Below are 25,981 nucleotides of genomic sequence, written 5' to 3' on the forward strand. Positions count from 1 at the left end.
TAACCTAACAAATTTATACAAACCTATGTATGGCATTCCTTTGCCCCAGAAGGGGAAAGTGATTATAATAAAGACCCGGGAGGCTCCAGTGTCTGAAGAAGAGATGTCTTTTGTAATCAGCTTGCCCAGAAGACAGACGTAGGGCAGGCAGCACCCATATAACACACCCAACTTCTCAGAAAAGGAAATTCAAGACAGAACACAACGTAGGACTTTGCAAGTCAGTTGAAAGCGTTATGAGTTGAAGGAGTGGCTCACTCAAAGACACCAAACAGGATCAAGTAAGGGAACCTCTCCTGAGGTCTGTTATATCACGTGAACTTCCTCATTTGCCAGGTAAACACCAGAGAAGACACAGTAACAGTCATAACTTTATTAATTTTTAAGAGTATCTCAGTCTTTGGCATCACTGGCACCATTTTCAAATCATGCTTATTTAACTATATATGGCATTACCCTGGGCACTCTATGAAGCAGTATGACAGTCATTCTACACTGCCTTCATGCAAACACAAACAGTGAAGACCTAAAATATGCATCTAACTAAACAGAAATGATATTGAACGTACATGAAACACAGGGCAGTAGAGAGGATCAAGAATTGTATTATATTTGTTTTTACCTGAGTTTTTCTGCATGTGATAAGCTTTTTTATTTAGAGTAAGAACAAAAAGTGGGGAGGAGAAAGGCAGCTTTAAGCAGTAAATTCTACCCCATCTTTTCTCCCACAAGGTTGGCATGGCTCTACCTAATAGTTACGTGGTGTTGCTGGTAAAGAATCTCAATCACTTAAATAAAAAGACGTGAGCAGGGCCTAGAGAGCTGGATTAGCCATTAACAGTACTAGCTGTTCTTGCAGGGGTCCTGGGTTCGATTTTCAGCACCCACAGGAAAGCTCACAGTCATCTGTAAACGTAGCTCCAGAGCAGCCAACACCTACTTCTGCTTTGCATCAGGTGTGAGGCACACTGTGCATACAGACATACCAGACATACAGACATTTATACAGGCAAAACAGTTATACATAAAAAAAAAAAAAAAAAAAAAAGATAGGGGCAGCTTGAGTTCCTCCTTGCTTTACTAATAGACATGGCAGATGGAAGGCATGTAGGACAGAGATAGGCAATAAACATAGGAAACCTGTGTTTCTCTGCTTTGTGGGTCGTTGTTGGTTTTTTCACAGCTCACTTTCCCTCGAGCCCCACCCCTCATTGCAGAGAAAAACTTGTTGACCACAGCTCCACTGTTCAAGTCTTGCACAAAGGCAGATGGCTCTAAAATGTAGCTTACGCAAAACATCTGTTTGTGTGCTTGACTTTGTTCCCACAGTGGTGTTTTCCTCACTGCCTTGTTTAGTTTCCTTCCTTCCTTCCTTCCTTTCTCTTGCCTTCTCTTTTTTCTTCTTTAAAATTTAAAAACACATTATAAGGTTGGGTTTTTTGTTTTGTTTGTTTTGTTTTACAAAAAGAGGGAGAAAAAACAACCAATGCCACCATCCTAACTGACAACCGTTTCTATTCTTCCCATTTTTAATAAACATAGGATTTTTTTTAAACCTAGTTTTTCTTAAGCAGAAGTTCAAATCTTTTGTCATACAACCACTTCCCCATTTTTCTCTGGTTCTGGTATCATCATTTGGTTTTTGGTTGTGAGGTAACAAAAGGGTATTATCAACCCTTTGTCAGTGAGGCCAGGCTTAGTTTTTAAATGTTTTATTATTGTTTAACTGTGTGTAAGTATGTGCACATGTGTGAAAGTTCCCTCAGAGTACAAAAGGAAGACAGTAAAATAAAAATACACTGTCTCTAGCTCTGTAAAGTAGGGAGGAGCTGGTGGGGAATGGAGAGGGTGCAGGAGCAAGGAAGGCTGGATAAAAGGTGGTCAGCACGCACAGCCAGAGCGCACAGGCACGTCTGTGCACACGTCATGACGGAGCCCAGGTTTGGCACAGTTGATACGTGCTTTACATGTTTGCTTATTTATTTTTTACTCTAAGATTTTGCCCTTGTCTAAATTGTGGTTCAGCCCTCCCCTGCCTGACTTGCTGCCTCACCTGTAATTTGGCTGTCTGTCTAACGAGAGCTATGTTTTTCACCTTTCATCCCCTGTTTAATAATGAATAAAGTCCTGTCTCACATTATCCCTTTCTTGTTTAAGGAGTGGGGGATGTACCACATCTTTTTTTTTTTTTCTTTTTGTTTATGAGTCAGGGTCTCACTATGTAGCCCTGATTCACTTGCTGTGTAGACCAGGTTGGGCTTGAACTCACAGAGATCTGGCTACCTTTGCCTCTTAAGCTCTAGGATTAAAAGCATGTAACACTACACACAGCTTTGTCTTCCCTTGTTTTGCTAAAACAATTAAATACTGGGTGTCTTCAGCCAGCTTAAATGATAAAAGGCAGACCTTTGATAGGTAGGGTTCCCTACTGGCATAAGAAATCTATAGAAGTTATATATAACCTTGTTAGCTATTTGTTACTCTGTGAAGCTTTCCTGTTAATCATTTTAAATGTTGCCTTTAGTATTCAGTGTTTAAAATCATTCCTTTTTAATCCTTATATATTCCTGGGTCCTGAGTGGCCATTGGAATAGGTGATTGTGACCAGATCAAACTTAAAAGCTGGTGTAGGCTAGTAGTGTTAGTTCCTGTACTGGAACAGATGATGTAAATTTTAACTTTTTCCCCTTTGACATGCTTAAATTAAACTCAGTGGAAGTTACATTTGCTCTTGGGTCACTTTGATTTGAATTTCTTCCTCCAAATCCGAATATAGCTCATTGCTATATGAAACAAACTTTGTGAAGCCTTCGTCCCTGGGAAATGATGAGCTGTGTATTGTTGCTTCTTCATAAATTTATTTTAAATGTACTTTTAGTGACATTCTCATCAGGCATGAGAGTGCATGCCTTTAATTAATGCCAGCACTCAGGAGGCAAAGGTAGGCAGATCCCTGTGAGTTCAAAGCCAGACTGATCCACAAGGGAAAATTCTAGGCCAGACAGAGCTACATTGGATTGTCCCTATCTCAAGCAAAGCTTTTAGAATTAAAAAAAAAAAAAAAAATTAACTGGTAAACACTGGGTTGGACGTCAAGAAAGTCCAACAATTCTTCTTTGAACTTTATTTTTCACTATTTTCTCTCTTTTTTGTCATTATTATTCATATTACTATTTACAAAAGTTAATTGTTTCTAACCAGAGCAACTAGGTGAAGGGAGGGAACAGAAAAGGACAGGAAAGAAGGAAGCAAAGAACGGAGGGATGAACATCCATGTTGGAGTAAGACTGTTGTTTGTAGATGACAGGATCTCCTATGTAGAAAAACCTGAAGAGTTCACAAAATTACCCACCCTCAGAGACTGCAGACTTCACCAAAAAAGAAAACAAAACAAAACAAAAAAACACTATTTGGATGGGACAAATTCAGAAGAGTTTCAGAATTATATCTTCACACACTGGTGACAAACTAGCTGAAAAGGAAATGTAAAGAGCAATCTTGGGCTGGAGGGATGGCACAGTGGTTAAGAGCACTGGCTGCTCTTTCCAGAGGACCCAGGTTCAATTTCCGGCAACCACATGGCAGCTCACAATTGTCTTAACTCCAAGATCTGACACCCTCACACAGATATATATGCAGGCAAAATACCAATGCATATACAACAAAAATAAATAAATAAATAAATAAATAAATAAATAAATAAATAAATAAATAAGATTTTTAAAAACAACCTTATTTATAATAGCTACCAACATATAAAAGCTCTAGAGGTAAAATTCAACCAAGATAGTGATAAAACTTTTCAATAAAGACTAAGCACACATTATAGATGTGTGCTTAGCAGGTGATAAGTGCTTTTGTGTTGTTAGGCCCCAGAACCTTAAAGTTGCTTATTGTGCATGAATAGACTCATCAGCATATAGGAGGATAACCATAAGGTTAAATGAGGGCATCCAAGAGAATATATAAAAAGCAAAGAAGAACTGATAACGAAATCATGGAAGACATGATAGTTTAAGAAGTTGGCCAAAAAAATAGTAGCCACAAATGAGAATATAAAGGAATAGTCTGAAACACAGTGAATAAAAAAGGAATTTCAGAGGGAAAAAAAAATGTTGTCAGTATTAAATGGAGTAAAGCATGACGACACGTGTCTGTAACCTCACACTCAGGAGGCAGAGACAGGAGGATCACTTCAAGTTCAAAGTCAACTTAATCTCTGTAGCGAGTTCCAGGCCTGTACTACCAAGTGAGACTATCTCTAAAATGAATCTAAACAAGTCCGTAATATGAAATGATTGAGCAAGATAAAGACTGAAAGAAATGTCCATTGCATTTCAAGCATAAGCCTCAGTGAGTCGCATGCCTTTAAACAAGGCACTTTCAGAGGGTCCAGAGGCAGGTGGGTCTCTGAGTTCTGGGCCAGCCTGGTCTACAAAGTGAGTCCAAGACAGCCAGGGAACCCTGGCTCAAAACAAAACCAAACAAACAAGCAGAAGTTTCTTAATTGAAGCACATTGGAAGATGAATTACAGTCATCATCATTCAGGGGACTGAAGCCTTGTGGACGCCTGCCCTTTCCTCCTTGTTTGAGCTCATCTTCTGAAACTGAGTGCTGGCCACTGCCTTCCACCAACACCTTACCAACTCCCACCAGCCAGCCACACTTCTGCCTCAGAAGACTGTACTTGCTGTTCTTCTGCCTTTACTCTTCTTTCTCCTACACTGCCTTCTTACTACAGAATCAGCAAGTTCAGACGGTGGAACGTTCAGATGTTACTTTGTTGGAGAATTTTTCTCTGACCTTATAACACAAATATGTATGTTAGAATTTCCTGTCACGTTTTCTCTGCTGTTGACACTGTTCTACTACATGGTGTCTAAAGTATCAGCACGACTTCTTAGCCTTGGCCAGGTATTAGAAGGGACTTTATAATAATGTCTGTTTGAATATCCAAATTTTTAATTTCTGAGTTTTTTAAAACACTTTATTCAATTTGTGCGGGTGGAGGGGGTGCTCAGGAGCCATGAACACCTGTGAAGGTCTGAGGACAATTTGCAGGAATCAAGTTTTTTCCTGCTATGTGGGACCTCAGAGATCTTACTCAGGTCATTATGAGGTGGCAAGGTCTTTTACCCACCCCCAAGTAATCTTGCTAGCCCATGACTTCTAAATACAATTAGTTGCTGATGAATTTATTTTTCAAATATCTTCTTTATGGTTTAAATACAGTGGGCAGGGTAAGGTAGTGTCACTGACAAAATACCAAACTGGGTTGCTCAAGAGGGGTACAGAATAGATGTCATATTTTAGAAACTGTCTAAAGTAGAGTCTCAAGGAGATAGAAATTATTTGCATTTCAGGTATCCAGAGAAGAGCAAAGGATTGTTGAAGTGAATACCCATGGTGTGTCTCTCCTTTGGGTCTGTCATTATTGGATGAGGAGAAGTTTGAGAAGAGTGATAGGGTAGAAACAGAATTATGTGAGTAAGGAAGATGACTTCTAGGGGGAATGCCAACAACAGACATAGACTTCTTTTTTTAAAATTGTTAGTAATGAATATATTTTAGGAGGGGACATAAGACGAGGTACGAGGTGTGCCACCTGCCGTTGTGTGTGTATTAAGAACTAAAGAATACAGTCAGGAGCCTATGTCCAGGCCAGGAAGAAGCGATCGCTAGAAAAACAAGCTAGGAAGTGTGACTGGAATCAAGAACCGAGGAGATGTGTTCTTTCTCCCTGAAGAAAGGCAGTAAGTTTTGAGATAAGAGGAGGTAGTTAGGAGAAGTCGAGCCAGCTCCCCCACCCCCCAGCTTTGTGGAAGGCAGGTTAAAAGTGGAGAGTGGGATGCAGGGAACAAGGAAAGTTTGGGTTAGCGGGAAAGGACAGAGGAGCTGTGGTGAGGCGTGAAGTGCCCAACTGAACTACTTGAGTGTTCTTGCTGTCATCTCTGACAGCCGAGTACCTGGGACATAAGTGTGTTATGACATGCAGAGGCCTGGCTTTATAATCTCTTCTTTGTTAGGCTTCTTTCCTCTTGCTTATACACTACATATTACCGAATGTTCACTTAGTGTTAGGATCTGCACATGACGACATTGAAAAGATAACGTTAGACAAGGTGTTCACCTGCTTCGAAAGGTCATAAATAATTAATGAAATTGTACAATTTTAAGCTGGAGGAGAATTTAGAGCAAGGATTTTGAATTCTAGGGAAAATGGTTGGGAAATACATGAGATTATGTTGGTTAGAGGGGAAATAGGTCAAAAAGAAGTTAGTAGCCTGGAAGAAGACGAGGACTCAAGGACTAGAAGTCTCCCTCAGGTTGGAGGGAGTGAACACATAAAAGTCGGAAGAAGGAAAGTGGTTTTAATCAGAAAAGAGTATGAGTTCTGTCATCAAATCCATCAGGATTTCATGTCTCCAGAGGACACTTGGGAATTGGAGGTTTATTTGAGGAGCCTCAGTGAGGGTTTTTGAAAATGGGAATGAAGAGAAGTTTCGGGGCAAGGTTGTTGAATATTCATCTCTATTAACAATAAAGTATCATTAAATTTTAGTAAAAATCAAGGTAAAAATAGGTTGAGGAAAAAGTAACTGATAGTAACAAGGATATCTGTCAAAAGGTGGCAACAATAAATAGAATGACCTGAACCCTAGAAGAGGCCTTTCCAAGGGAGAAAATGGATTGGCTTAAAAACAGGGTTTGACCTCGTAACCAGATGCTTGAAAACCTAACTTACATTCCTTCTGTTGCAGGTATGTTAATTTAGTACCTGGCAAAGTATTAGTTAAATCACAAAAGTAAAACAGTTCTTTCAAATGTTAATAAGAGCTTGCCAAGAATGCTGCTCCTTTTGTTTTGTATTGGCTTGTTAATTCCTATCAGTTACTTTAAATTTACTCTCTACCAGTGTTGATCATGTCTCTTTTTGGGTTTTCCAGACAGGGTTTTCTCTGTCCCGGCCATCCTGGAACTCTGTTTCTAACTCAGAGATCTGCCTCCCTAGTGCTGGGATTAAAGGCATGTGCCAAGACTGTTCAGCATAATTTCTCCTCTTCTTTGAAGAAAAACTTTGTCAAAAAACTCCCTATCACTGTCCGTCACCCAGAAGGCTAAGGCCTGTTTTGTGTTGGGACCAACCGCTTTCATGGACACTCAGTGGGTTTTGTGTTGGTTATGTTGTTTAGGAGAGTTATTTTTGGATGCTAGAGACAAGGTTGAAGCTGAGCTTTGCGATGGCAGCTGCAGAGACTGCGAGGCAACAGGGGTGTCACAGACTGGTCAGGACTCAGTCTTAACTCAAACTAGAAGGTGTTTGGAAGCCAGGCTGCTAAGTCCATATTTGGAGCAACTTGAAAGAATCCGAGAATACATCCTCTTTGTCATCCTGAAACCGAATTATTTTAGAGCTATGCTAGTCTCACAAAGATATAAATTAGGCCCACCTGCTACTATATGTCTTATGCCCACCAGCTCTGGTCTTTCATGTTTAATAGTTCTCTTAAAATGTAAATCAAGTGCTAAATGACTATGTGGTCTGGTGACATAGAAAGAAATGTGCTTAGTCTCCTAGAATACAGTAAAGAACATGGACTGGGTAGTCACCCATTTCTCTACCTATGGTAGACTTGCCTTCCTTCAAAGGCCCCATGGTCTTCTGGCATTTTAGGTTGGTTTGGGTGGGGGTATTCTGGGGGTTTTGGTTGCTTGGTTATGTTTTGGTTTTGTTTCTGTTTTCTTTTGGGGGCAGGGTCTCACTGTACAGCCCTAACAAGCCTGAAACTTTATGTGTGTCAGGCTTGCCTCAAATTCACGGCGATTTACCTGTTTCTCTGCTTCTTGAGTGCTGGGATTAAAGGCATGTGCCACCATATCCTGTAAACATTTTGGTTTTAATAGCTAGTTTTAGTATTTTTTAAAGTCAGTTTTAATACCTAAAAACTTGTTGATGGAAAAAGAAGCAACTTAGATAATATGAAAGTATTTACCTCATAGGAATATATTTTTGTCTTTTTCCACGCAGACCTGAACCTTGTTTAAGGATGCTTGAAAAACAGAACAAACCAGAAAATGAGACTTTGCCATCAAATCCTACCTTTGTTCTGTATATGCAAATTGGCCAGATCCAGGGCTTGGGATTTTGGTTGGTTGGTTTAGTTGGTTGGTTTGGCTTTATTTGTTTAAGAGAGTGTCTTTCTCTGTAACCCAGGTTGTTTTAATCCTCCTGCCTCAGCCTCCTAAGTGCTGTGATGTAGGCACGTGCTATCACATTCGAATGACCAGATCTACATTTCGTTTTGTTTTCTCTAGAAATTTGCTTCTTTATCTTTTAATTTAAAAAAAAAGATTTATTTTTACTTCCATGTGTAAGTATGCATATATGTGCACACAAGTGCATGTGGGCACCTGTGGAGTCGAGAGAGGGTGTCAGAGCCCCAGAGCTGGAGTTACAGGTGCACATGAGGTACCCATCCAGTTCCTCTGCAAGAGCACCAAGCAGTCTTAAAACCACTGTGCCATCTCTCTATCCACCCCAGAAGTGTTTGTAAGTGCTGCTTGCTTCAAACTATTAGAACAGCAGTACGCCCTATGATAATAACATTGAAGAGGTTAAATGCCATTCTGGGTGTCAGGTAACATGGGAGCTTAATAACCTGGCTCTATTGCTGATCAGCTGTGTGGCTTGTGGCAAATGAGTAGATTCTCTGGCTTCATTTGATACTTGGGAGTCTGTAGCAAACTAAAAATTGGATTTTAACCTATCTTAGGCCAAATATTTATTAGACAGTATACTTAGCAGATGTGGGGTCTAAAAGACCAAGCTCAGAGAACTGCTGAAATCCAGGCTGTCCTAGGCAGGCCATGGAGCAGGAGCCAGCTAGTACAGAGTTGGCCACAGAGAACATGAACATACCCTACAATACCTCCCCTTTGGTTCACTTGCTTAAGATTCTTAGCCCCAGAGGAAAGAGTCTGTCAGTCTTGGGACACACCTCAGTGGTAGAACACTCACCTGACGTGTGCAACACCCAAGGTTCTAAAACCAAAGTGAATGAGTGAGTGATAGGAAAGATGGGTTATATTAGAAAACAAAGATCTGTTGGTAGATAGCCAGAAACAGCAAACATCAAACTAGGTATGTTAGATTGGAGGATTGAACTGTGTAACCAACAGTCAAATTCTTGCTCCTGGCAAACATTAGCTATGATGTATGCTATTGAGACAACAGTGAACTAAGATCTTATTCCTAAATGAACATTTAAAATGAACGAAATTAAAAGACATTTTCTGATATTTTAACTTTTTGTCTCCCCCTTTCTCTAATTAAGTTCTAGATCAGTAGTTCTCAACCTTCCTAATGCTGCAACTCTGTAATATAGTTTCTCGTGTTGTGGTGACCCTCCAGCCATAAAATTATTTTTGTTGCTATTTCATAACTAATTTTGCTACTGTTATGAATTGTAATGTAAGTGTATTTGGAGATTTGTCAGTGGGTTTGTCAAAGGGTTCATGACCCAAAGGTTGAGCAAAATTATAGCTATGAATTATGAAAATGTTTTTATGGTTGGGGTCATTACAACAGGAAGAACTGCATGAAGGGGTCTCAGCAGTAGGAAGTTGAAAACCACTGCTCTAGATGGAAAATAAGCTAGAATTAAAATGCCCTGATAGTGGTAGTTAATCAGTAAGAACTAGAAGCCTAAGCTCACCTCTGTGTGTTAGTTGATCTGCTGTGCTTTGGTTGATAAGGAGAGAATTCGCCTTGTTTTTTATATCTGTAGATCTTTGTCTGGGAATTAATATCCCAGAGGAATGGTTCCAGCTATGATTCGCCATTTCCAGGATTGTCCAGTGTTAGGCTTGAGTGGTGAGAATGGAGAATGCCTAAATCACAGTTTATCTATTTTCTCCCATTGTAATCTAGATTTCTTTAGGAATACAAAGTTATATTTTCTCCTTACTTAGAAATATGCTTCTGAGTTTCCTGCAGCCGTGAAATATATAATGTCTTTTTCCACCCTGTTTTTAATGCAGCTCTGTTTTTTTTCAATAGGCAATGACATTAATAGCTGTGTGATCCCTTGGCCTCTGGCCTGATACTTGAAACTTCTAGCTACAAATTGCCCTTCTATTAGTAGGGACATGAACTTCTCACTTAAGGATTGATAGCAGCTGCCCTAGCATCTCTTGTATCTGAAATGTAAACTACTAAGCAAGGACAGCTTATCAGAAGAGGAAAGTAAAGAGTTAAATGTGCAGAATGTGGGTAAAGTTTCCTCTACATGAATATTCTTTTTTAAAGAACTTTTTAAAAATACTTTTTTAAAAAAGATTTTAAAACATTTTGAAAAAGATGTGTTGTTTGGGGAGTCATATCCCGTGGTACACAAATGGAGGTCTTTTCTTTAGTGGAGGACTATTCTTTAAGATAAAAATGCTGAACTTGACCTGTGCATTTGAATTTAACATAGCTACTAACCAGTTCAACTTTGTGCAGTGATGTTATATGCAGCCAGTGTTCCACAGTCATTTACCTGTAAATTTTGGCCTCGGGCAAAAAACACCAAACAAATTCAAGTGGCTAGCATCATGAATATGAAAATAATCTTCTTTCATTTAATTTTAATTTTCTTTATTAATTTTGAAATAAGAATATTATATTTACTTACTGAAACATTCTTTAAAAAAATTTTTAAGATTTATTTTTAGTGAGTTTTTTGCCTGCTTTATGTATGTGCACCACATGAGTAGCTGGTGCCTGAGGAAGTTAGAAGAGGGCATCAGGTCTCCTGGAACTAAAATTATAGATGGTTGTAAGATGCTGTGTGGGTCCTGGGAATCAAATCCTGGTCCTCTGTAAGAGTAGCTAGTGGTTTGAACTGCTGAGTCAGCCTTCCATCCATCTTCTCATAGTAAATTATCCATTTTTTTTCTGTGTATATTTCATTATAAAATAGAATTTCTGGTCCAGGCAACATTCAATCATTTGGCCAGGTGTGTATTGCTTTGGTTTGTTTCCTAAACCTTCTTGCCTGGTCATAGGTGACCACCCTCACCAGATTCCTCAAAGATTGTTTCAGTATCAAAATGGCTAAGTATTTTCTTCCTTCCCTTAGTCAACCTTTTCCTTTATGTACTTTGCCTAAGAAGAAACTGCCAGTTAACAAATACCATACTTTAGGAAGTGATTTTGATCTGAAGGGTTTGGCAAGGATGTTTGCCCAAGGAACACAGTGCTCCTTCCCCCAGTTTTGAGGCTGAAATGCTACTATCATTCCCAGCAGAAATTACAGTTCTTAATTATCCAACCCAACTAAATTAATCACTCTGCCAGATATTTTCTATTATCTTCAGTCCTCTCCCTCTGTACTCTATTTTTAACTTCTCTTTTAAAATTCTCTGTATAGAAGATACTGTATTTCGTTTATTATACTGTTCCTAAAACTGGAGTAACAGAAGAATTTTTCAGAGTAAGGTCTTTCATATCATTTCTTGAATCTGAGGCTTACTAGCTGTATGATCTTGGGTGTACAATATTTTTTTTGAGCTCCTCTGATTCCTACAAGTAAACTAGAACTAAAAATAGTTATAATAAAATATGTTATAAAGGAGAAATGAAGTTTCTAGTGCCTAGCATTTCACATGTAGCCAGGTTAACTCTTATTAACACATTTCTTGGTATAAGCAGGAATGTCTTTCCCTTGCTGAGCCGTAGTCTATGATAAAGAGAGAATCAAACATTCTTCATCTTCATTCTGATAAAAGACTGAAGAGTATTGTCACTGTCACTCTTCACTAGAAAAGCAATCCTCCAAGCGCTGTTTGATCGTCTTTAGATCAAAAAGGATTTTTCTCTATCATTTTTGGCTTTTAGAATAGGATTCTTAAGTCCTTTGAGCCTTGTATTTGAATTAAATTCAGGTCATCAGATGTGGCAGCAAAATACCTTTACCTAACATTGAGCCACCAGGCTGGCCCCTCAGAACAGATTTCTAAAAAACAACTCCATCTGAATCTTTGAACAGCTGTTTCAAAAACACTGATATTGGCATAACTAGATTTCTTACTATTCTGGCAAGATCACTACATTTCTTACCTCACACTGAAGTACATGAAATTAAATTTCTATATAATTTTCTTCAGATCCGATGTTTAATTTGGCTCATCAAAACTCTAAATAATCACAAATTTTGTTTTCCCACTTTTATACCACTGTGCTTCCATTAATCTTTGATAGCATGATTTACTTTATACCCACAAATATACTCGGGGAATAATAAAATGTAGCCAGCCACCTCTCATCCCTGGTTCCTCTTTTACCAACAGTATGTCCCTTTTGTGACCACTGAGGACTTGTATCTAGGGCCATGGAATAAAGAGGATGGAACGCATCATCTGAAGCATGTTGAGTGTCATTCTCAGGGATACTCTGTCACACTTAAGTGAGTCTTTCTGCCTGACCCCAGCTAGTCTGCTGTGGGTTTTTTTTATATTGGTGCAAATGAACCAAATAGAAAGACTGGTTTCCCTATGCTTTATGTGGTATGATCCCTGATCTGTTTTTACAAATTTGTATCACTGTCACGACAGCCAGTCTATACAGTGCTGGGCTCAAACTCAGGGCTTTGTGCATGTTAGACGGGTACTTTCCAAACAGCTACATCCCCAGACCCTGTTCTTCCTAATTGTGAATTTGTAGAGTCCAAACAGCTTTGAATTAACTAAGGCTGTTCGTTCGTTGCCCCAGCCATTGCCCTTGTGAAAGCACTACATACATTTTGAAAAGCACATTTAACTGCTTAATGCAAAGAATGCCCATAGATATTCTTTAAAGCATAAGCAACAAAAGAACAGTAATGCAGAACTCCCCAAACCAGGAAGTTAGTTTCAACTTCTGTGTGTCAAAGAAAACTGTCTCACAAAAGAAATGGCTGGAGTGTGCTCAGCTGCTAAGCTCTCACTCAGCAAGTACTTCCTTTGTAGATACAGATAACTGCTTTGTTTACTGGAAACCAACATGCCCAAACCTGGTAACTTTGCCTAGTGAGTGGGTAGACTATTTTACTTTTTTGTTTTTTTTTTTATTTAGTAAAGCAGACAGTTGCTGTGTTGGCAGAAGTGTGAATTTCATTTCCTGACTGTGGTGTACCCCTCTCATCCTGTCACTCAGACTGTCTGTTTTAGATTGTTCCCGTAAAGTCAGTGAAACTGGTCCACAACACTGCAGCATGTGCACACCACGGATGTAACCAGGGACAGGGCTTGTGCAACAGACCACAAGAGAGCAGAGCTTTATTTAAAGACAAAAACAAAACAAAATCAGGGCAGCCTCTCCCAGCCAGCATTTAGGCTTTTTAAACGAAATTTATAAATGATGGGTTTTTGTTGTGTTTTGTTTTTTTAAATGTGTCCAATCTCTTTGGCTGGTTACAGTGTCTTTATTGAAGCATGAAACTGAGCCATAACTGAACATTATAAAGCTGATTTCAGCTTGCCGACTCATTTACCATAAACAATTTCATTTTATGACAACTAATCTACCGCAGGCATGGAGTTCACAGGGTCTCATGATGTAGCCCTGGTTGGTCTGTAACTTGCTGTGTAGACAAGAAGCTGGCCTCATAGAGACCTTCCTCTACTTCCCAGTTTCTGGGATTGAAGACAGGTGCCCCCAGTGTGCACCGTAACACATTTTAACTTGAGTTACTCCTGCTGCAGTGAAGGAACATGGTTGGAGGTAAAATAGAATGAATTACTTACTATCATATATCTTTTGAGCACTCAATATGTTCTTGGCAGTGTTTCCAGTACTGAGGACACAGTGATGAGCAAGGCGAGGTCCTTGCACCCACAGAGCTAATGTGTTGGTAACTGCAATCAAGAACACAAGTGAATACACATTTTAATTCATGAAAGTATCCTGAAAGGAACAGGACAACAGGATAGAAGATGACTGGGATAAAGGAAAAGGGGAGATGGTGATAGGAGAGCTGAGATTTAAAAATACTGAATGGTTAGGAGAACCAAGTAGAGGATGGTGAGTATAACGGCTTTGAGAAGTTGTTCTTGATTGCTGCCATGTAACTTAAATGGAATATTTTAAGTTTTAGTTTAGAAAAATTATTTGGAGTAGGCAGGACTGTATGTGAGCAACCAAAAAAATTAGTGATCTCTCCTCTTGAATTGGGGAAGGGGGGGGTCATTTGATTGATTTTTAATTTTTTAATTTGGTTTTTGTTTTTGAGACAGTCTCACTGGGCCTGATTGGCATAAAAGTCGATTTGTAACCCAGGGTAGCCTTGAGCTCACAGAGATGAGATGCAGGGCCTCCCATTGCTAGGATTAAAGGCTTAAAGGCATGCTTCACCCTATGATACTGGAACTTTGGATAGGGAAGAGAGAAAAATCCTAAACTGAGTCTTCATTCTGTTTGCTTTCCATCCTTAATGTGTCTCTTAACTTTTTCTTTATAGCATCAGCGAGAGCTTTTTGACTGTCAAAGGTGCTGCCCTTTTTCTACCACGGGGGAATGGCTCGTCTACACCAAGAATCAGCCACAGACGCAACAAGCATGCAGGTAAAACTACACATATATATTTTAGTTTCCTTTTTGTTTGTAGAAAGATAACAGGACAAAAAAAAATTGGGGGGGGGGGAGGGCTTATTTTAGCTCGTGATTCCAGATTATAGTCCGCTATTGCAGGGAATTCAAGGCAGGAATTTCAAACAGTAGTGACATCACATCCACAGCCAAGAGCAGAAAGAAATGATTGTAATGATTGTATACATGCTCTTGTTCATGCTTGCTTGTGCTCAGTTTCTCTACTCTTACTCAGTTTAGGACCCATCCTGCCTAGGTAATGACACCACCCAAAGTGGACTGAGTCTTACCCCATCAATTAACCTAATTATGACAATCCCCTAGAGACACGCCTGCAGACCACCGCATGCAGACATCCCTCATTGACTCTCTTTCCAGGTGATTCTAGGCTGTGTCAGGTTGACAATACAAACCCTTCTGCCTTAACTTTGGTGACTTGTGACCTTCAGGAGTGGACTAAATTACAAGGAAGGGAACTTGAGCATACAGATCAGAGGTGAAAGCTAGAAATACTGAATCCTGTTGAGTCAAAAGCTGAGTTTTGCTGTAATCTAAATAATCTCATCTACCTTAGAGGCTACTACTTCTGTAGGCGTTCATCTCAGTACAGATGTAGCAATTCACTATCTCACCTAGTCTCCTTAGGCCATGGTAATAACTTCCTACAAAAACTTTCTGGCAATGGCTTTTTTTTTTTTTTTTTAGTAGGGGAGGGAGAACTTTTGAAAATTAACTTGGGTATACATTCTCAGTGCTTCCTCCTTGGTATCCTTCATCATGGATAGGCATGAGCATTTTGCCAAAAAGTGTGAAGACTCAAAGGAAATAAGCCAAGCTAAGCTTTTTGTTGCTATTGAGTGTGGATATTTTTAATAGTAAAAAGAAGACAAACTATTGTTTTAAGTCCAAATCCTTTGACTAATTTTTGGTAAATCACCTCATGGCATGTAATAGTAAATGGGCTTAATTGTTTTTTAAGCTCCTGCCTGTCCTTGGTTGACTCTTGGGGGGGGAGATGTGTGAAATTTTCACATGCAACTATTTCTACTTGATATTATTGTTCACTTAATTAAAAAGAAAAAGTAGGTTTAACACAGGCTTCATGGAACTGATTTATGATCCATACTAGATAAGTGAGTCAATATATGTAGAAATGAAGTTTATAAAAGCTAAAACTTCACATAAACTGCCTTGAGTAAGCGCAGCATAGTGCCAGAATAGAGTACATCAAGAGCTTACAGTATCTGATGAGTTCCTATGCATATTTCCTGAATCTGGCTAGAATTTTTTTTATCTGGGCATTTAAAATACCCAAATACTGTCTGGCAATGTAAAAATTATATTATTAGTAAGCATCTATCTCTTTAAAAGGAAAGGATGAAATTCTTTAATCAAACTTAATCTGCAATTCAGCTGCTACCCGTGGAGCTTCTAGACACACGGCTCAGATATGAGGCCTCATGGTAGGAAGAAGAGCCCTGAGTTTTGTCTGACTTTGAAATAAGCCAGCTGGATCTTTGCACCACTAGTGCCTTGAGTTGAAATTCTGGCCTGCTATTCAGGGTTCTCTAGAAGGTCTAAAGTCCTTTCTAGGGCTCCTTGTCATGGTCTTCAAGAAAGTTAACTTTGTGCTGTTTCTTGTTGTCTAATTGTGCTAGGGATGGAACCCAGAGCCTTGCTCTCATGTGAGACAAGCCAAGCACTGTGCTGCTTTTTAGTATATCCCAGCCCTGATTTTGGTTGTTTTTTTTGTGTTTTTTGTTTGTTTGTTTGTTTGGTTGGTTGGTTGGTTGGGTTGTTTTGTTTTGTTTTTAGAGATAGAGTTGCATTCTGTAACCCAGAATGATTTCAGATTCACAGCAGTCTTCCTTCTTCAGCTTCTTGTGCATGGAGATTGCAGGTGTGAGCCACCATACCTGGTGTCTTACTTAGGGTTTTTCATTGCTGTGAAGAGACACCATGACCACAGCAACTCTCAAAAAGGAAACCATTTAATTGGGCTGGTGTAGTCTGTTGTCATCATGGCAGGAAGCATGGCAGCATGAAGGCAGACATGGTGCTGGAGGAACCAAGAATTCTACATCTGTTCTGCAGGCAGCAGAAAGAGACTGTGTCACACTGAGCATAGCCTGAGCATAGGACACCTCAGAGCCCACCCACAGTAAGACACTTCCTCCAACAACACCACACCTACTCCAAAAAAGCCACACCTCCTCATCGTACCACTCCCTGTGGCCGAGCATTCAAACACACGAGTCTATGGGGACCATTCCTATCAAACCACCACACCTGGAATACCCTTGAGGGAATGTCGTGTGTTTGTGTGTTTGTGCGTTTGTGCGTGTGTTTTAAGAAGGGGGAAAAGGTACCTGTTTGTTTATTTCTTTGTTTCTTTTGAGACAAGGTATCATATAACCTAAGCTGGCTTCAAACTTACCATGTAGCCAAGGCTAACATTGAACTTCTGATCCTTCTGCCTCTACCTACCAAGTGCTAGGGTTGTAGACTATATGAACAAATGAACAGAGCTTGTGTATAAGTTTTCTATACATATGTTTTCATTTCCCTTGGGTTTATACCTGGAAAGCCATCCTGCTTCTTCAGATTGTGTTTCTGGGCTTAAAACATAGTAGATTAGATCTTCTTTTTAATTTTGAAGGTTAAATAAGGATTCTATTACAGTGGAATTAGTCAGATGCAAGCAGTGAAATGGGGATAGAAGCAAAAAATGTTCTTTGAGAAAAATGAGGAAAGGTATCCAGACTTGTCAATCTTTTAAACACACCTACTTGCATTTTTTCTTCCTACCCCACACGACTTCTTGCATAGCTAATGTCATACTTAAAAACTACGACGTGAAAACAAAGGAAATGATATATGTAGGCTTTGAGGCTAGTGTGAAAAGAAGTTATACTGGCATCCGTGATTATGTGGCTGTATCAGGCACCTTAAAACTCTTTCTAAAGTGCCCTAGGTGGACAGAAATAAAGCCTTGCATTCCTAGATTGACATCATTCTTGACAGCATATTATTGGTCTCCAGTTAGTCAAATCCTCAGGTTTCCTCGTATTGAGTAGGGGAAATGAGAAAATCTGTGTCTTAAATCTTTTTTTTAACTGATCTCTCTCTCTCTCTCTCTCTCTCTCTCTCTTTCTCTAGGTTAGCTATTAGCCTCTTATTTCAGAAAAAAAAATACATTCTTAAAAATCATTCTTACTTCCTGTCCTTGAACTTAACCCACATGCAGTCTCCTGGTAGAATGTAAAATATATGCAGACAGTTTTCTAATGAGATCTAAGGGCACAACCCTGTCTGGACTATAGATGTGTCCCAAGGAAGACCACAACACTTTAACTCACTGTCTTTCTCTGCAGAGCCCTGCCACCATAGCTTATAGAGAGAGTGTCTTTGAAGCAGTGATTGGTCTCTCTTTTTTTAAAAGACTAATTTTTACTGTTTTAATTATGTGTAGGTGTGTGTCTACACGTACATGATTGCAGATGCTTGAGGGGCCAGTAGCATCAAATCCCCTAAGCTGAAGTTATAGGTGGTTGTGAGTTTTAAGAATCAAACTTGGGTCCTGTGGAAGAATAGCAAATATTCTTAACTGCTAAGCCATCTCTCCAGCCCCTCTTTTTTTCTTTACTATAATAACTTTTATTTATTCTTTAACAATTTTGTAATATAAACCATCTTTATTATATGCACCCCCAACTTCCCATCCTACTCCCTCAAGAACTCCCAACTTCTCCCTCTCACTTTCCTCAAGCACCTCCAGCACGTGCCCCTCCTCCTTTCATGGCCTCTCCCCCCCCCCCCTTTTTTTTTTTTTTTTTTTTTTTTTTTCTCTCCCCCCCCCCTTTTTTTTTTTTTTTTTTTTTTTGTTAATAATGCACTAAGCCAGTTAGAATGTTTGCTGACCTTGTTTGGCTTGATTCTGTTCAGGTAACTGTAGCTGCAGTGAGTTCCAGAGTGTGATGGCCAACATTGCACATTCCTGCCTTTCTTTCTGCCCGTCTGCGATTTTCCTCAACTTTTCTTGGGGAACAGGAGGTGGATTGATGTCCATTTAAGAAGGAGCCCTCTACAAACACTTACGCTCAGCACTTTGACCCTTTAGGAGTCTGCATTAGCTGTTGACCACTCTGGTCAGGGCTGAGGGCAGCACTGATCTGCGGGTGTAAGCATGAATATTCCAAAGGCAGTTCAACAACATGTTTAAAAATACCACAGTAGCAGGTTTTCCCTAGAGCCTGTGACCTCGAGAACCTTGGCTTTTGACCAGCTTTACAGTACCAGGCCTGAACTTGTTCTTGTGAAACAGGCTTCAGATCCAATCTAAAAGCCTGTGGTTAGCCCCGTCATGTTTATGCCACTATTGTACCAGTAGGTATATCTTGTCTGGGAGATCAGTATTAGAGCATGCAGAGCTGGCTGCATGGCTTTTCTGTCCACAGTGGCCTGCATAGCACCCTCTGGCACTATAAAAGTTGGTCAGTGGAGAGGAACTTTCAGGTCAGTTCCAGCTTGTTTCTCTGTGTCATACTACCAAAGTATCCTCAGCAGTAGGGTTGTGCCATCTAGTTCCTGTAGGCAACTAAGAGCAATGACAGTAGTCTGTGTTCTTTGAGGTGCCTGTGGAGCCTTGCTGACCAATAATCTGCAGAGAGGGAACTCATACGTACTACTTAATAATCCACGCCTTCTGGGGGATCACTGCACACCCATACAAGGTGTCTGTATTCAAATTCCTATTCTACGTATATATACATACATATATATATACATATATATTTTTCCCCCTCAAGCTTACAACATAGTGGGTTTACACCGTATATATGTATACACACACACACACACACACACACATATGTATTTATGTATATAGTATCTTTTGCTTTGGGTTTGATTTTGGTGGTGGTGGTGGTTGCCGCTGTTTGAGACAGGGCCTCACCACGTAGTCCTAGCTAGCATGGAGCTCAGTATATAGACCTTAAACTAAGAGATCCACCTACCTCAGTATCCTAAGTGCTGGGATTAAAGACATGTACTACATGCCTGGCATCATCCTTAATATCTTAAATCTTAATACAAAGAATTTTCAATTTAGTTTTATAAAATATATATAAGGATAAGTGAGGTTTCAGATAGTAGTCGGCCATGTTAAAACACCTAATTTGTTCAGGAGAATAACTATTCCTAAAAAGTTCTATTTAATAGGTACTCTCATTTTAATATCACCCACTAACCATTTTAAACTATTGAAAATAAAGGAAGTCTAACAGTATTTAAGTTAAATACATCTGAATATTGTTATTGTAGAAACAGAAATTATATATACCACTCAAAAGTTAGGGATAATTCTTCAGGCACTTCTTTTGCTACCCTTAATGGGGCTCTCCAACAGATCCCTCATCCACCTCTGCCATCGTATGAGACAGAGATTATTCTCAAGCATACATTTTCTAGGACAGATACTTTTATTTGTTGTTTGTTTTGTTTTGTTTTGTTTTGTTTTTCAAGACAGGGTTTCTTTATGTAGAACTCATACAGAGAGTTCTGGCTGTCCCAGAACTCACTGGGTCGACCAGGGATCCACTGCCTCTGCCTCCGAGGGCTCGGGTTAAAGGCGTGCACCACCACTACCCAGGGCAACAGATACAAATTTTAACATACTGTAAACTAAAAGTAAATACATAAAAAGGCAGCCTGCTGATCTTTTACTATTTAAAAAAGTCAAGCCAGTAATTTTATCTGATTCTACGTCTAGTTAAAAAACTCAGGGGCCTGGGGAGATGGCTCAGCAGTTAAAAACATACTCTTATAGAAGACCCAAGCTTGTTCCCAGCACCCACATCAGTTGGCTCACAGCCAACTCCAGCACCCTCTTCTGGCCTCATTGAGCACTACAGTCATATATACAAATACACATGATAAGAAGATAAAATGGAGCTAGGCGTGGTGGCTCATACCTTTAATCCCAGCACTCTAGAGGTAGGGGCAGGCAGATCTCATCTGCCAGGGCTACCTAGTGAGACTCAGCCCTAAATAACAATAAAACTTTCTGAGATAGGTCCCATGGGATAAAAGTGCTTGCTGCCAAGCAGGTTTTCACAGGTTGTCCTCTGACCTCCTCAGAAAGTGGCATGATACATGGGCATGTGTGCATTCGCACACACTAAAATAAATTAAAATGTAAAAATGAAAACTTAACTCTGTCAGACAGGCACCCCCGCACCCAGGGAGGCAGAAGCAGGCAGATCTCCGTGAGTTTGTAGGCCTGGTCTACAAAGCAAGTCGTGGATAGCCAAGGCTACACAGAGAAACCCTGTCTCTAAAAAAACAAAACAAAAAAAAGGCTTTCCGGAAATCATAACTTTACAAGTCACTAAGGTAGAAGGAATCTTCTCTATTGAGTTTGAATGGAGAGTAATCATCCTTTGCTTTGTAAATTTCACTAGGAGATCTCCAACAGCATCTTCAAGCAATGTTCATATTACTCCGCCCAGAAGACAACATAAGGCTGGTAAGTTAATGACATTATCATAAATTTCTTCCTCAAAAGGCTGCCTAAAATAGCTAGTACTAAAGTCATTTTTTTTTTGTTTAAATATAGTGGTAGGAACTAGGTAGAACAGAAATGAAGAATGGCCTATCCAGGTGAGAATTTAATTATTGTAAAGCATAAAGTGATATAAAATACTTTGGCTCAACATTGTTGTTAATTAAGCTGATTTGTAAGTTATTGCCCATAACAACAGTTGAAGTTTAGAAAAAGGAGAAGAAACTTGGGAATTTGGGGAGGCCTTTATATTAGACAGTAAAACTTGAGCAGATCTTAAAAGATGATGAGATTAAGCAGACAGAATTCATTCTAAATCAGAACATAGCTTTTAAGAAAAACACATATAGTTCAGTGTAAGAGTGAACTAACCAGCAATTGTTGCTGACCTCAGAGTCAGGAGACCTGGGCTTAGGTTCTTGCTAATCATGTGATGTTGGACAAATTACCTTAGGCTGTCTTTGCCCTTTCTCTCATTTCCTGACTACTCTCACAGGTGACAGGATTAAATAGACACATTGAGAAGTGTGAAGTACAGCCTGGGTGTGGTGGCACATAATTAATCCCACCGTGGTAGGGTTGGGGGGGGCAGGTGGATTGCTCTGAATTCAAGACCATCCTGGTCTGCAGAGCAAGTTCTAGGACAACCAGGGCTAAATAGAGAGACTTTGTCTAAAAAGAAGAGGAGGAGGAGGAGGGAAGAAATGCTGCTGTAGGAGGGAGGCAGACAATTGAGCATTTAGTGCTATAAGCTAGAGATGTCATAGACTAGAGATTTACTGTGTTCAGAGCACACAGCTGTTTGCTTTTCATTGTTACCCAATATTTCAAAGGTGGGTTACATATAAAAATCCAAATCTGGGTCTTCAGAAGATTATATTTTATCCTCACATGACAAAACATAACTAGAATGGCATGTAGAGATTCTGATGGGTTTCTGCTTTGCATGCCTGTTGTCTCCTGGATACTTGAAATCATGTGTCATTTTTACATGGTTACTTTTTAATGAAGATAGGAAAACCGAAATGGAATTAATACCTAACATGGTGGTGCACACCTACCATCCTAGTTCTTGAGGAGCTGAGACAGGAGTACTACCACAAGTTCAAGGCCAACCTTTCTGAGCCAGGAAATAACATGGGCCAGCTTTAGGATCTAAGGAAGGTTCTCTAGAAGCTAATGCAAATAGACAGGAGGAAGTACACTAGGCAGTTACTGAGGTTATCCAGGTGTGTGATCTAGGTTTAGCTTGGAAGTTGACTAGGAGTACATTAAATTCAAATAGCTAGTTTCTACTTTCTGTCCAAGAAGAGAGATAATGAGCAAAGTGTGAGATTGATTGTAGAAAGTTGAGCTTCTGAACTCTGGTAATCACTGATTCATCATTTGCTTTTTTTTTTTTTTTAATTTTATTTTTTTCTTATCAGTTACATTTTATTAACTCTGTATCCCAGCCATGTCCCGCTCCCTCATTCCCTCCCAATCCCACCCTTCCTCCCTCATCTCCACCACGCCCCTTGCCAAGTCCACTGATGGGGGGGACCTCCTCCCCATTCATCCGATCCAGTTTTATCAGGTATCTTCAGGACTGGCTGCAAAGCCCTCCTCTGTGGCCTAAGAGGACTGCTCCTCCCTTGGGGGGTGGGGAAGTCAAAGAGCCAGTCATTTGCTTTTTACATTTGTTAACTTTTCTCTCAAATTCTGACTGCGTGCATGTGTGCATGCGTGTGGACATGCACATACACATGTAGAAGCCAGAGGCCAATGTTGGATATCATCTTCCTCAGTACTGCTCCGTTTTAATCACCCTCTTCCTTGTTCATTCATTAGGTGGTTGATGCACACTTTTTCTTTAAAGTTTTTTTTTTAAGATTTGTTTATTATTCATACAGTATTCTGCCTGCATGTGTGCTTGCAGGGCAGCAGAGGGCGCTATACATGTTTATGGGCCACCATGTGGGTGCTGGGGATTGAACTCAGGACCTTTGGAAGAACAGCCAGTGCTCTTAACCTCTGAGCCATCTCTCCAGGCCGTTCTTTAAAGTTTTCATTAAAGTTTTTAAAATATGTTTTTAAGTTTTTTTATTTGCATCAGTGTTCTGCCTGCATGTATGTCTGTGTGAGGGTGTCCGGTCTCCTGGAACTGGAATTACAGACAGTTGTAAGCTGTCCTGTGGAGGCTGGGAATTGAACCCAGGTCCTCTGGAACACAGATCCACTGCTCTTAACCGCTCGGCCACCTCTCCAGCACCTTTCATACCACAGGTGTGTGTGGTATGGGTGTGTGTGTGTGTGTGTGTGTGTGTGTGTGTGTGTGTGTGTGCGCGCGCTCGAGCAAATATACTCATCCATGTGTGCCCGTATGGAAGCAAGAGGTTGCTGTGAAGTGTCTTCTCCACCACTTTCCACTTATTTTGAAATAAGGTCTGTCGCTGAGATTTTTACTTGTTCTGCCACCATCCTACCATTCTCTGCAGTTTTTAAAGTATTTAATGTGTGTATATGTATAGATCTGTGTGTGCATGTGAGAATGAGTAGGGGCACACATGTGCCATATGGAAATCAGAGGGAAATTTTCAGGAGTTTAGTTTTTTCCTTCAACCCTGGCATCCAAGGATTAAACTCAGATCATCAGGTTTTCATGTCCAGCAGTTTTAATATACTGAACCACCATCTTGCTGGCCATCTGCAGTGTTTATTTTTATTTTTATTTTAAATTATTTATTTTTATTTGATGTGCATTGGTGTGTTGCCTGAATATATGTCTGTGTAAGGGTGTTGAATCCCATAGAACTAGAATTACAGTTTTGAGCTGCCATGAGGTTTCTGGGAATTGAACCCAGGTCCTCTGGAAGAGCATACAGTGCTCTGAACCTCTAAGCCATCTCTCCACCCCCCTGCATTTTTTAAATATACTTATTTCTCAAATAATTCTTTTAAAAGGTAGCTGTAGCTGGGCGTGGTGACAGATACCTGTAATCCCACCACTTGCAGCACAGAGGCAGATAGATCTCTGAGTTCCAGGACAACCAGGGCTATACAGAGAAACCTGTCTCAAAAACAAACAAACAAACCAAAAAAAGGCCAGCCTTGGGACATAGAACAATGGAGCATGGTTTGTACTCTAAAGCAGTGGCCGAAACTTCAGAATCACCTCCAGAGCTGCTTTAACTGACCAGTTTGGTTATTTTGGGGGAAGTGGAGATAATTTACATTTTTAACAACTTTCTAAAAGATGCTGATCACATTTTGAATACAACTCTACCAAAGCCGGTGTCAGAAGTCACTTGTACAGGCAGGTTTGGAAACGCAGAAGCTAAGGCTATCACCATGTGTTTTATCTTTTTATCATTTATAACGTTCTGTAGTTTAGTTTGAACCCCTAAATATGAAAATAACTTCCCACATGAAACTTGAGAGAGTGAAGGATGAAGTTAGGAAGGCAGAGTTGAGGATTAAAGCCTCTTTCCTACTAAAATAGGCAACTTCAGCTGCATTGCTTTTTAGGTTTTGATGCAGAGCCTCACGTATGTTTTCAGAACATAAAGTTCAAAAAAATGTAACTCATGCCTCTGTATTAATCACTAACATGACAAGCCGTTTTACAGTTACTTTGGATTGTTGTAAACATAGTCATTATGTTGCAGATTATTGAGTGAGTCATCTTCAGGAAAATGAGTAAATGCATTGTATGACTTTGGACAAATTAGCACTTTCTGGCTGAAAGGGGCATTTGTAGCTCCAAAGCAAGGCTTTTGTTTGGAGTTAAATTTGGAATGCTAAAACGCTTATCTCAGGACTTGTACATAAGGTTAAAAGTTGGATAGTCAACTGAAAATCCTGCGGTTTTGGGTTTGTTTGTTTTTCCTTCTCATTTTCTCCTTAATAACCCAACCAAACCTCACATTTTGCTTAAACATTGAAATGGGGTTGGGGGGAAAGACTGATGTTTTCCTCTGGAGGAGTTCTTTCCAAATACAGGTATAAATGTTACTTCAGTATTTAAGGAACTTACTAGTTGTTAAATGAGGACATGGTTTTATAGTGTTCTTCCTTATTATCAAAGACCCACTTAAAAATCAAATTGAACTTGATTTTCAAAATATTTACAGTAGCTCCAATGAAGTTTTTATAAAAGCGAAGAACTTAGCAGGATAATTTAAGAAAATTAGTTTTTTGGCTTTAGTTTTACAATATGTTAAATTTTTTCAGCAATGAAAATGAGTTTTTTTATTTTCTAAGTATAAGTGCATTATGTGGGGTTTTGTTTGGTTTTCCAAATCAGACAATTCGAAAAAGCATGAAGATGAAAGAGCCATATCCTGCACTCTGAGGAAAACCATTCCTTATTTGAATTTGCAACTTTTCATTTTGTTTTGGTATTTGCATAGTGTCAGGTTGGGCAGTTGAGTAAAAACTAACATAGCCCTGTTTAATTTTGTTTGTGTTTTGTAAAAGTAAGATACATGATGTCTTTTAACCTATTTATCATGGATGTCTTGCCGTGTCAGTAAATTAATCATGAATTTGTCAAGGAGGCATTGACAAATTGTGCTGGGGATCAGACTGGGGTCTATTGTGTTTGCTGTGTAAGTGCTCTACACTGAACCATATCCCTAGCCTTGGTCATGGTTTTCACTGATTCTATAAAATACAAATTTATAGGGTTTTTTTTTTGTTTGTTTGTTGTTGTTGTTGTTGTTGTTTTTTTTTAGTTTTTGTCGGTGTGGGGTTTTTTTGTTGTTGTTTTTAAATATTTTATGTGGTTCCTTATGCCTCCTTTCTTTATCCCAATCCCCTCCAACACCAG

The 25,981-nt window shown here is 39.6% G+C and overlaps 1 protein-coding gene across 1 annotated transcript in view; it reads left to right on the plus strand.

Moving 5' to 3' along the window:
* Ssh2 (slingshot protein phosphatase 2) overlaps positions 1–25,981 on the plus strand; it is a 234,447-nt gene that overhangs the window by 161,343 nt on the left and 47,123 nt on the right. Inside the window, 2 exon segments of the mRNA XM_055620388.1 lie at positions 14,482–14,585; positions 21,071–21,135. Of these exon segments, the coding sequence (XP_055476363.1) occupies positions 14,482–14,585; positions 21,071–21,135 (169 nt within the window).

Source organism: Psammomys obesus, unplaced genomic scaffold (assembly GCF_907164565.1).
Source record: "Psammomys obesus unplaced genomic scaffold, mPsaObe1.curated_primary_1811, whole genome shotgun sequence".
Classification (NCBI taxonomy): domain Eukaryota; kingdom Metazoa; phylum Chordata; class Mammalia; order Rodentia; family Muridae; genus Psammomys; species Psammomys obesus.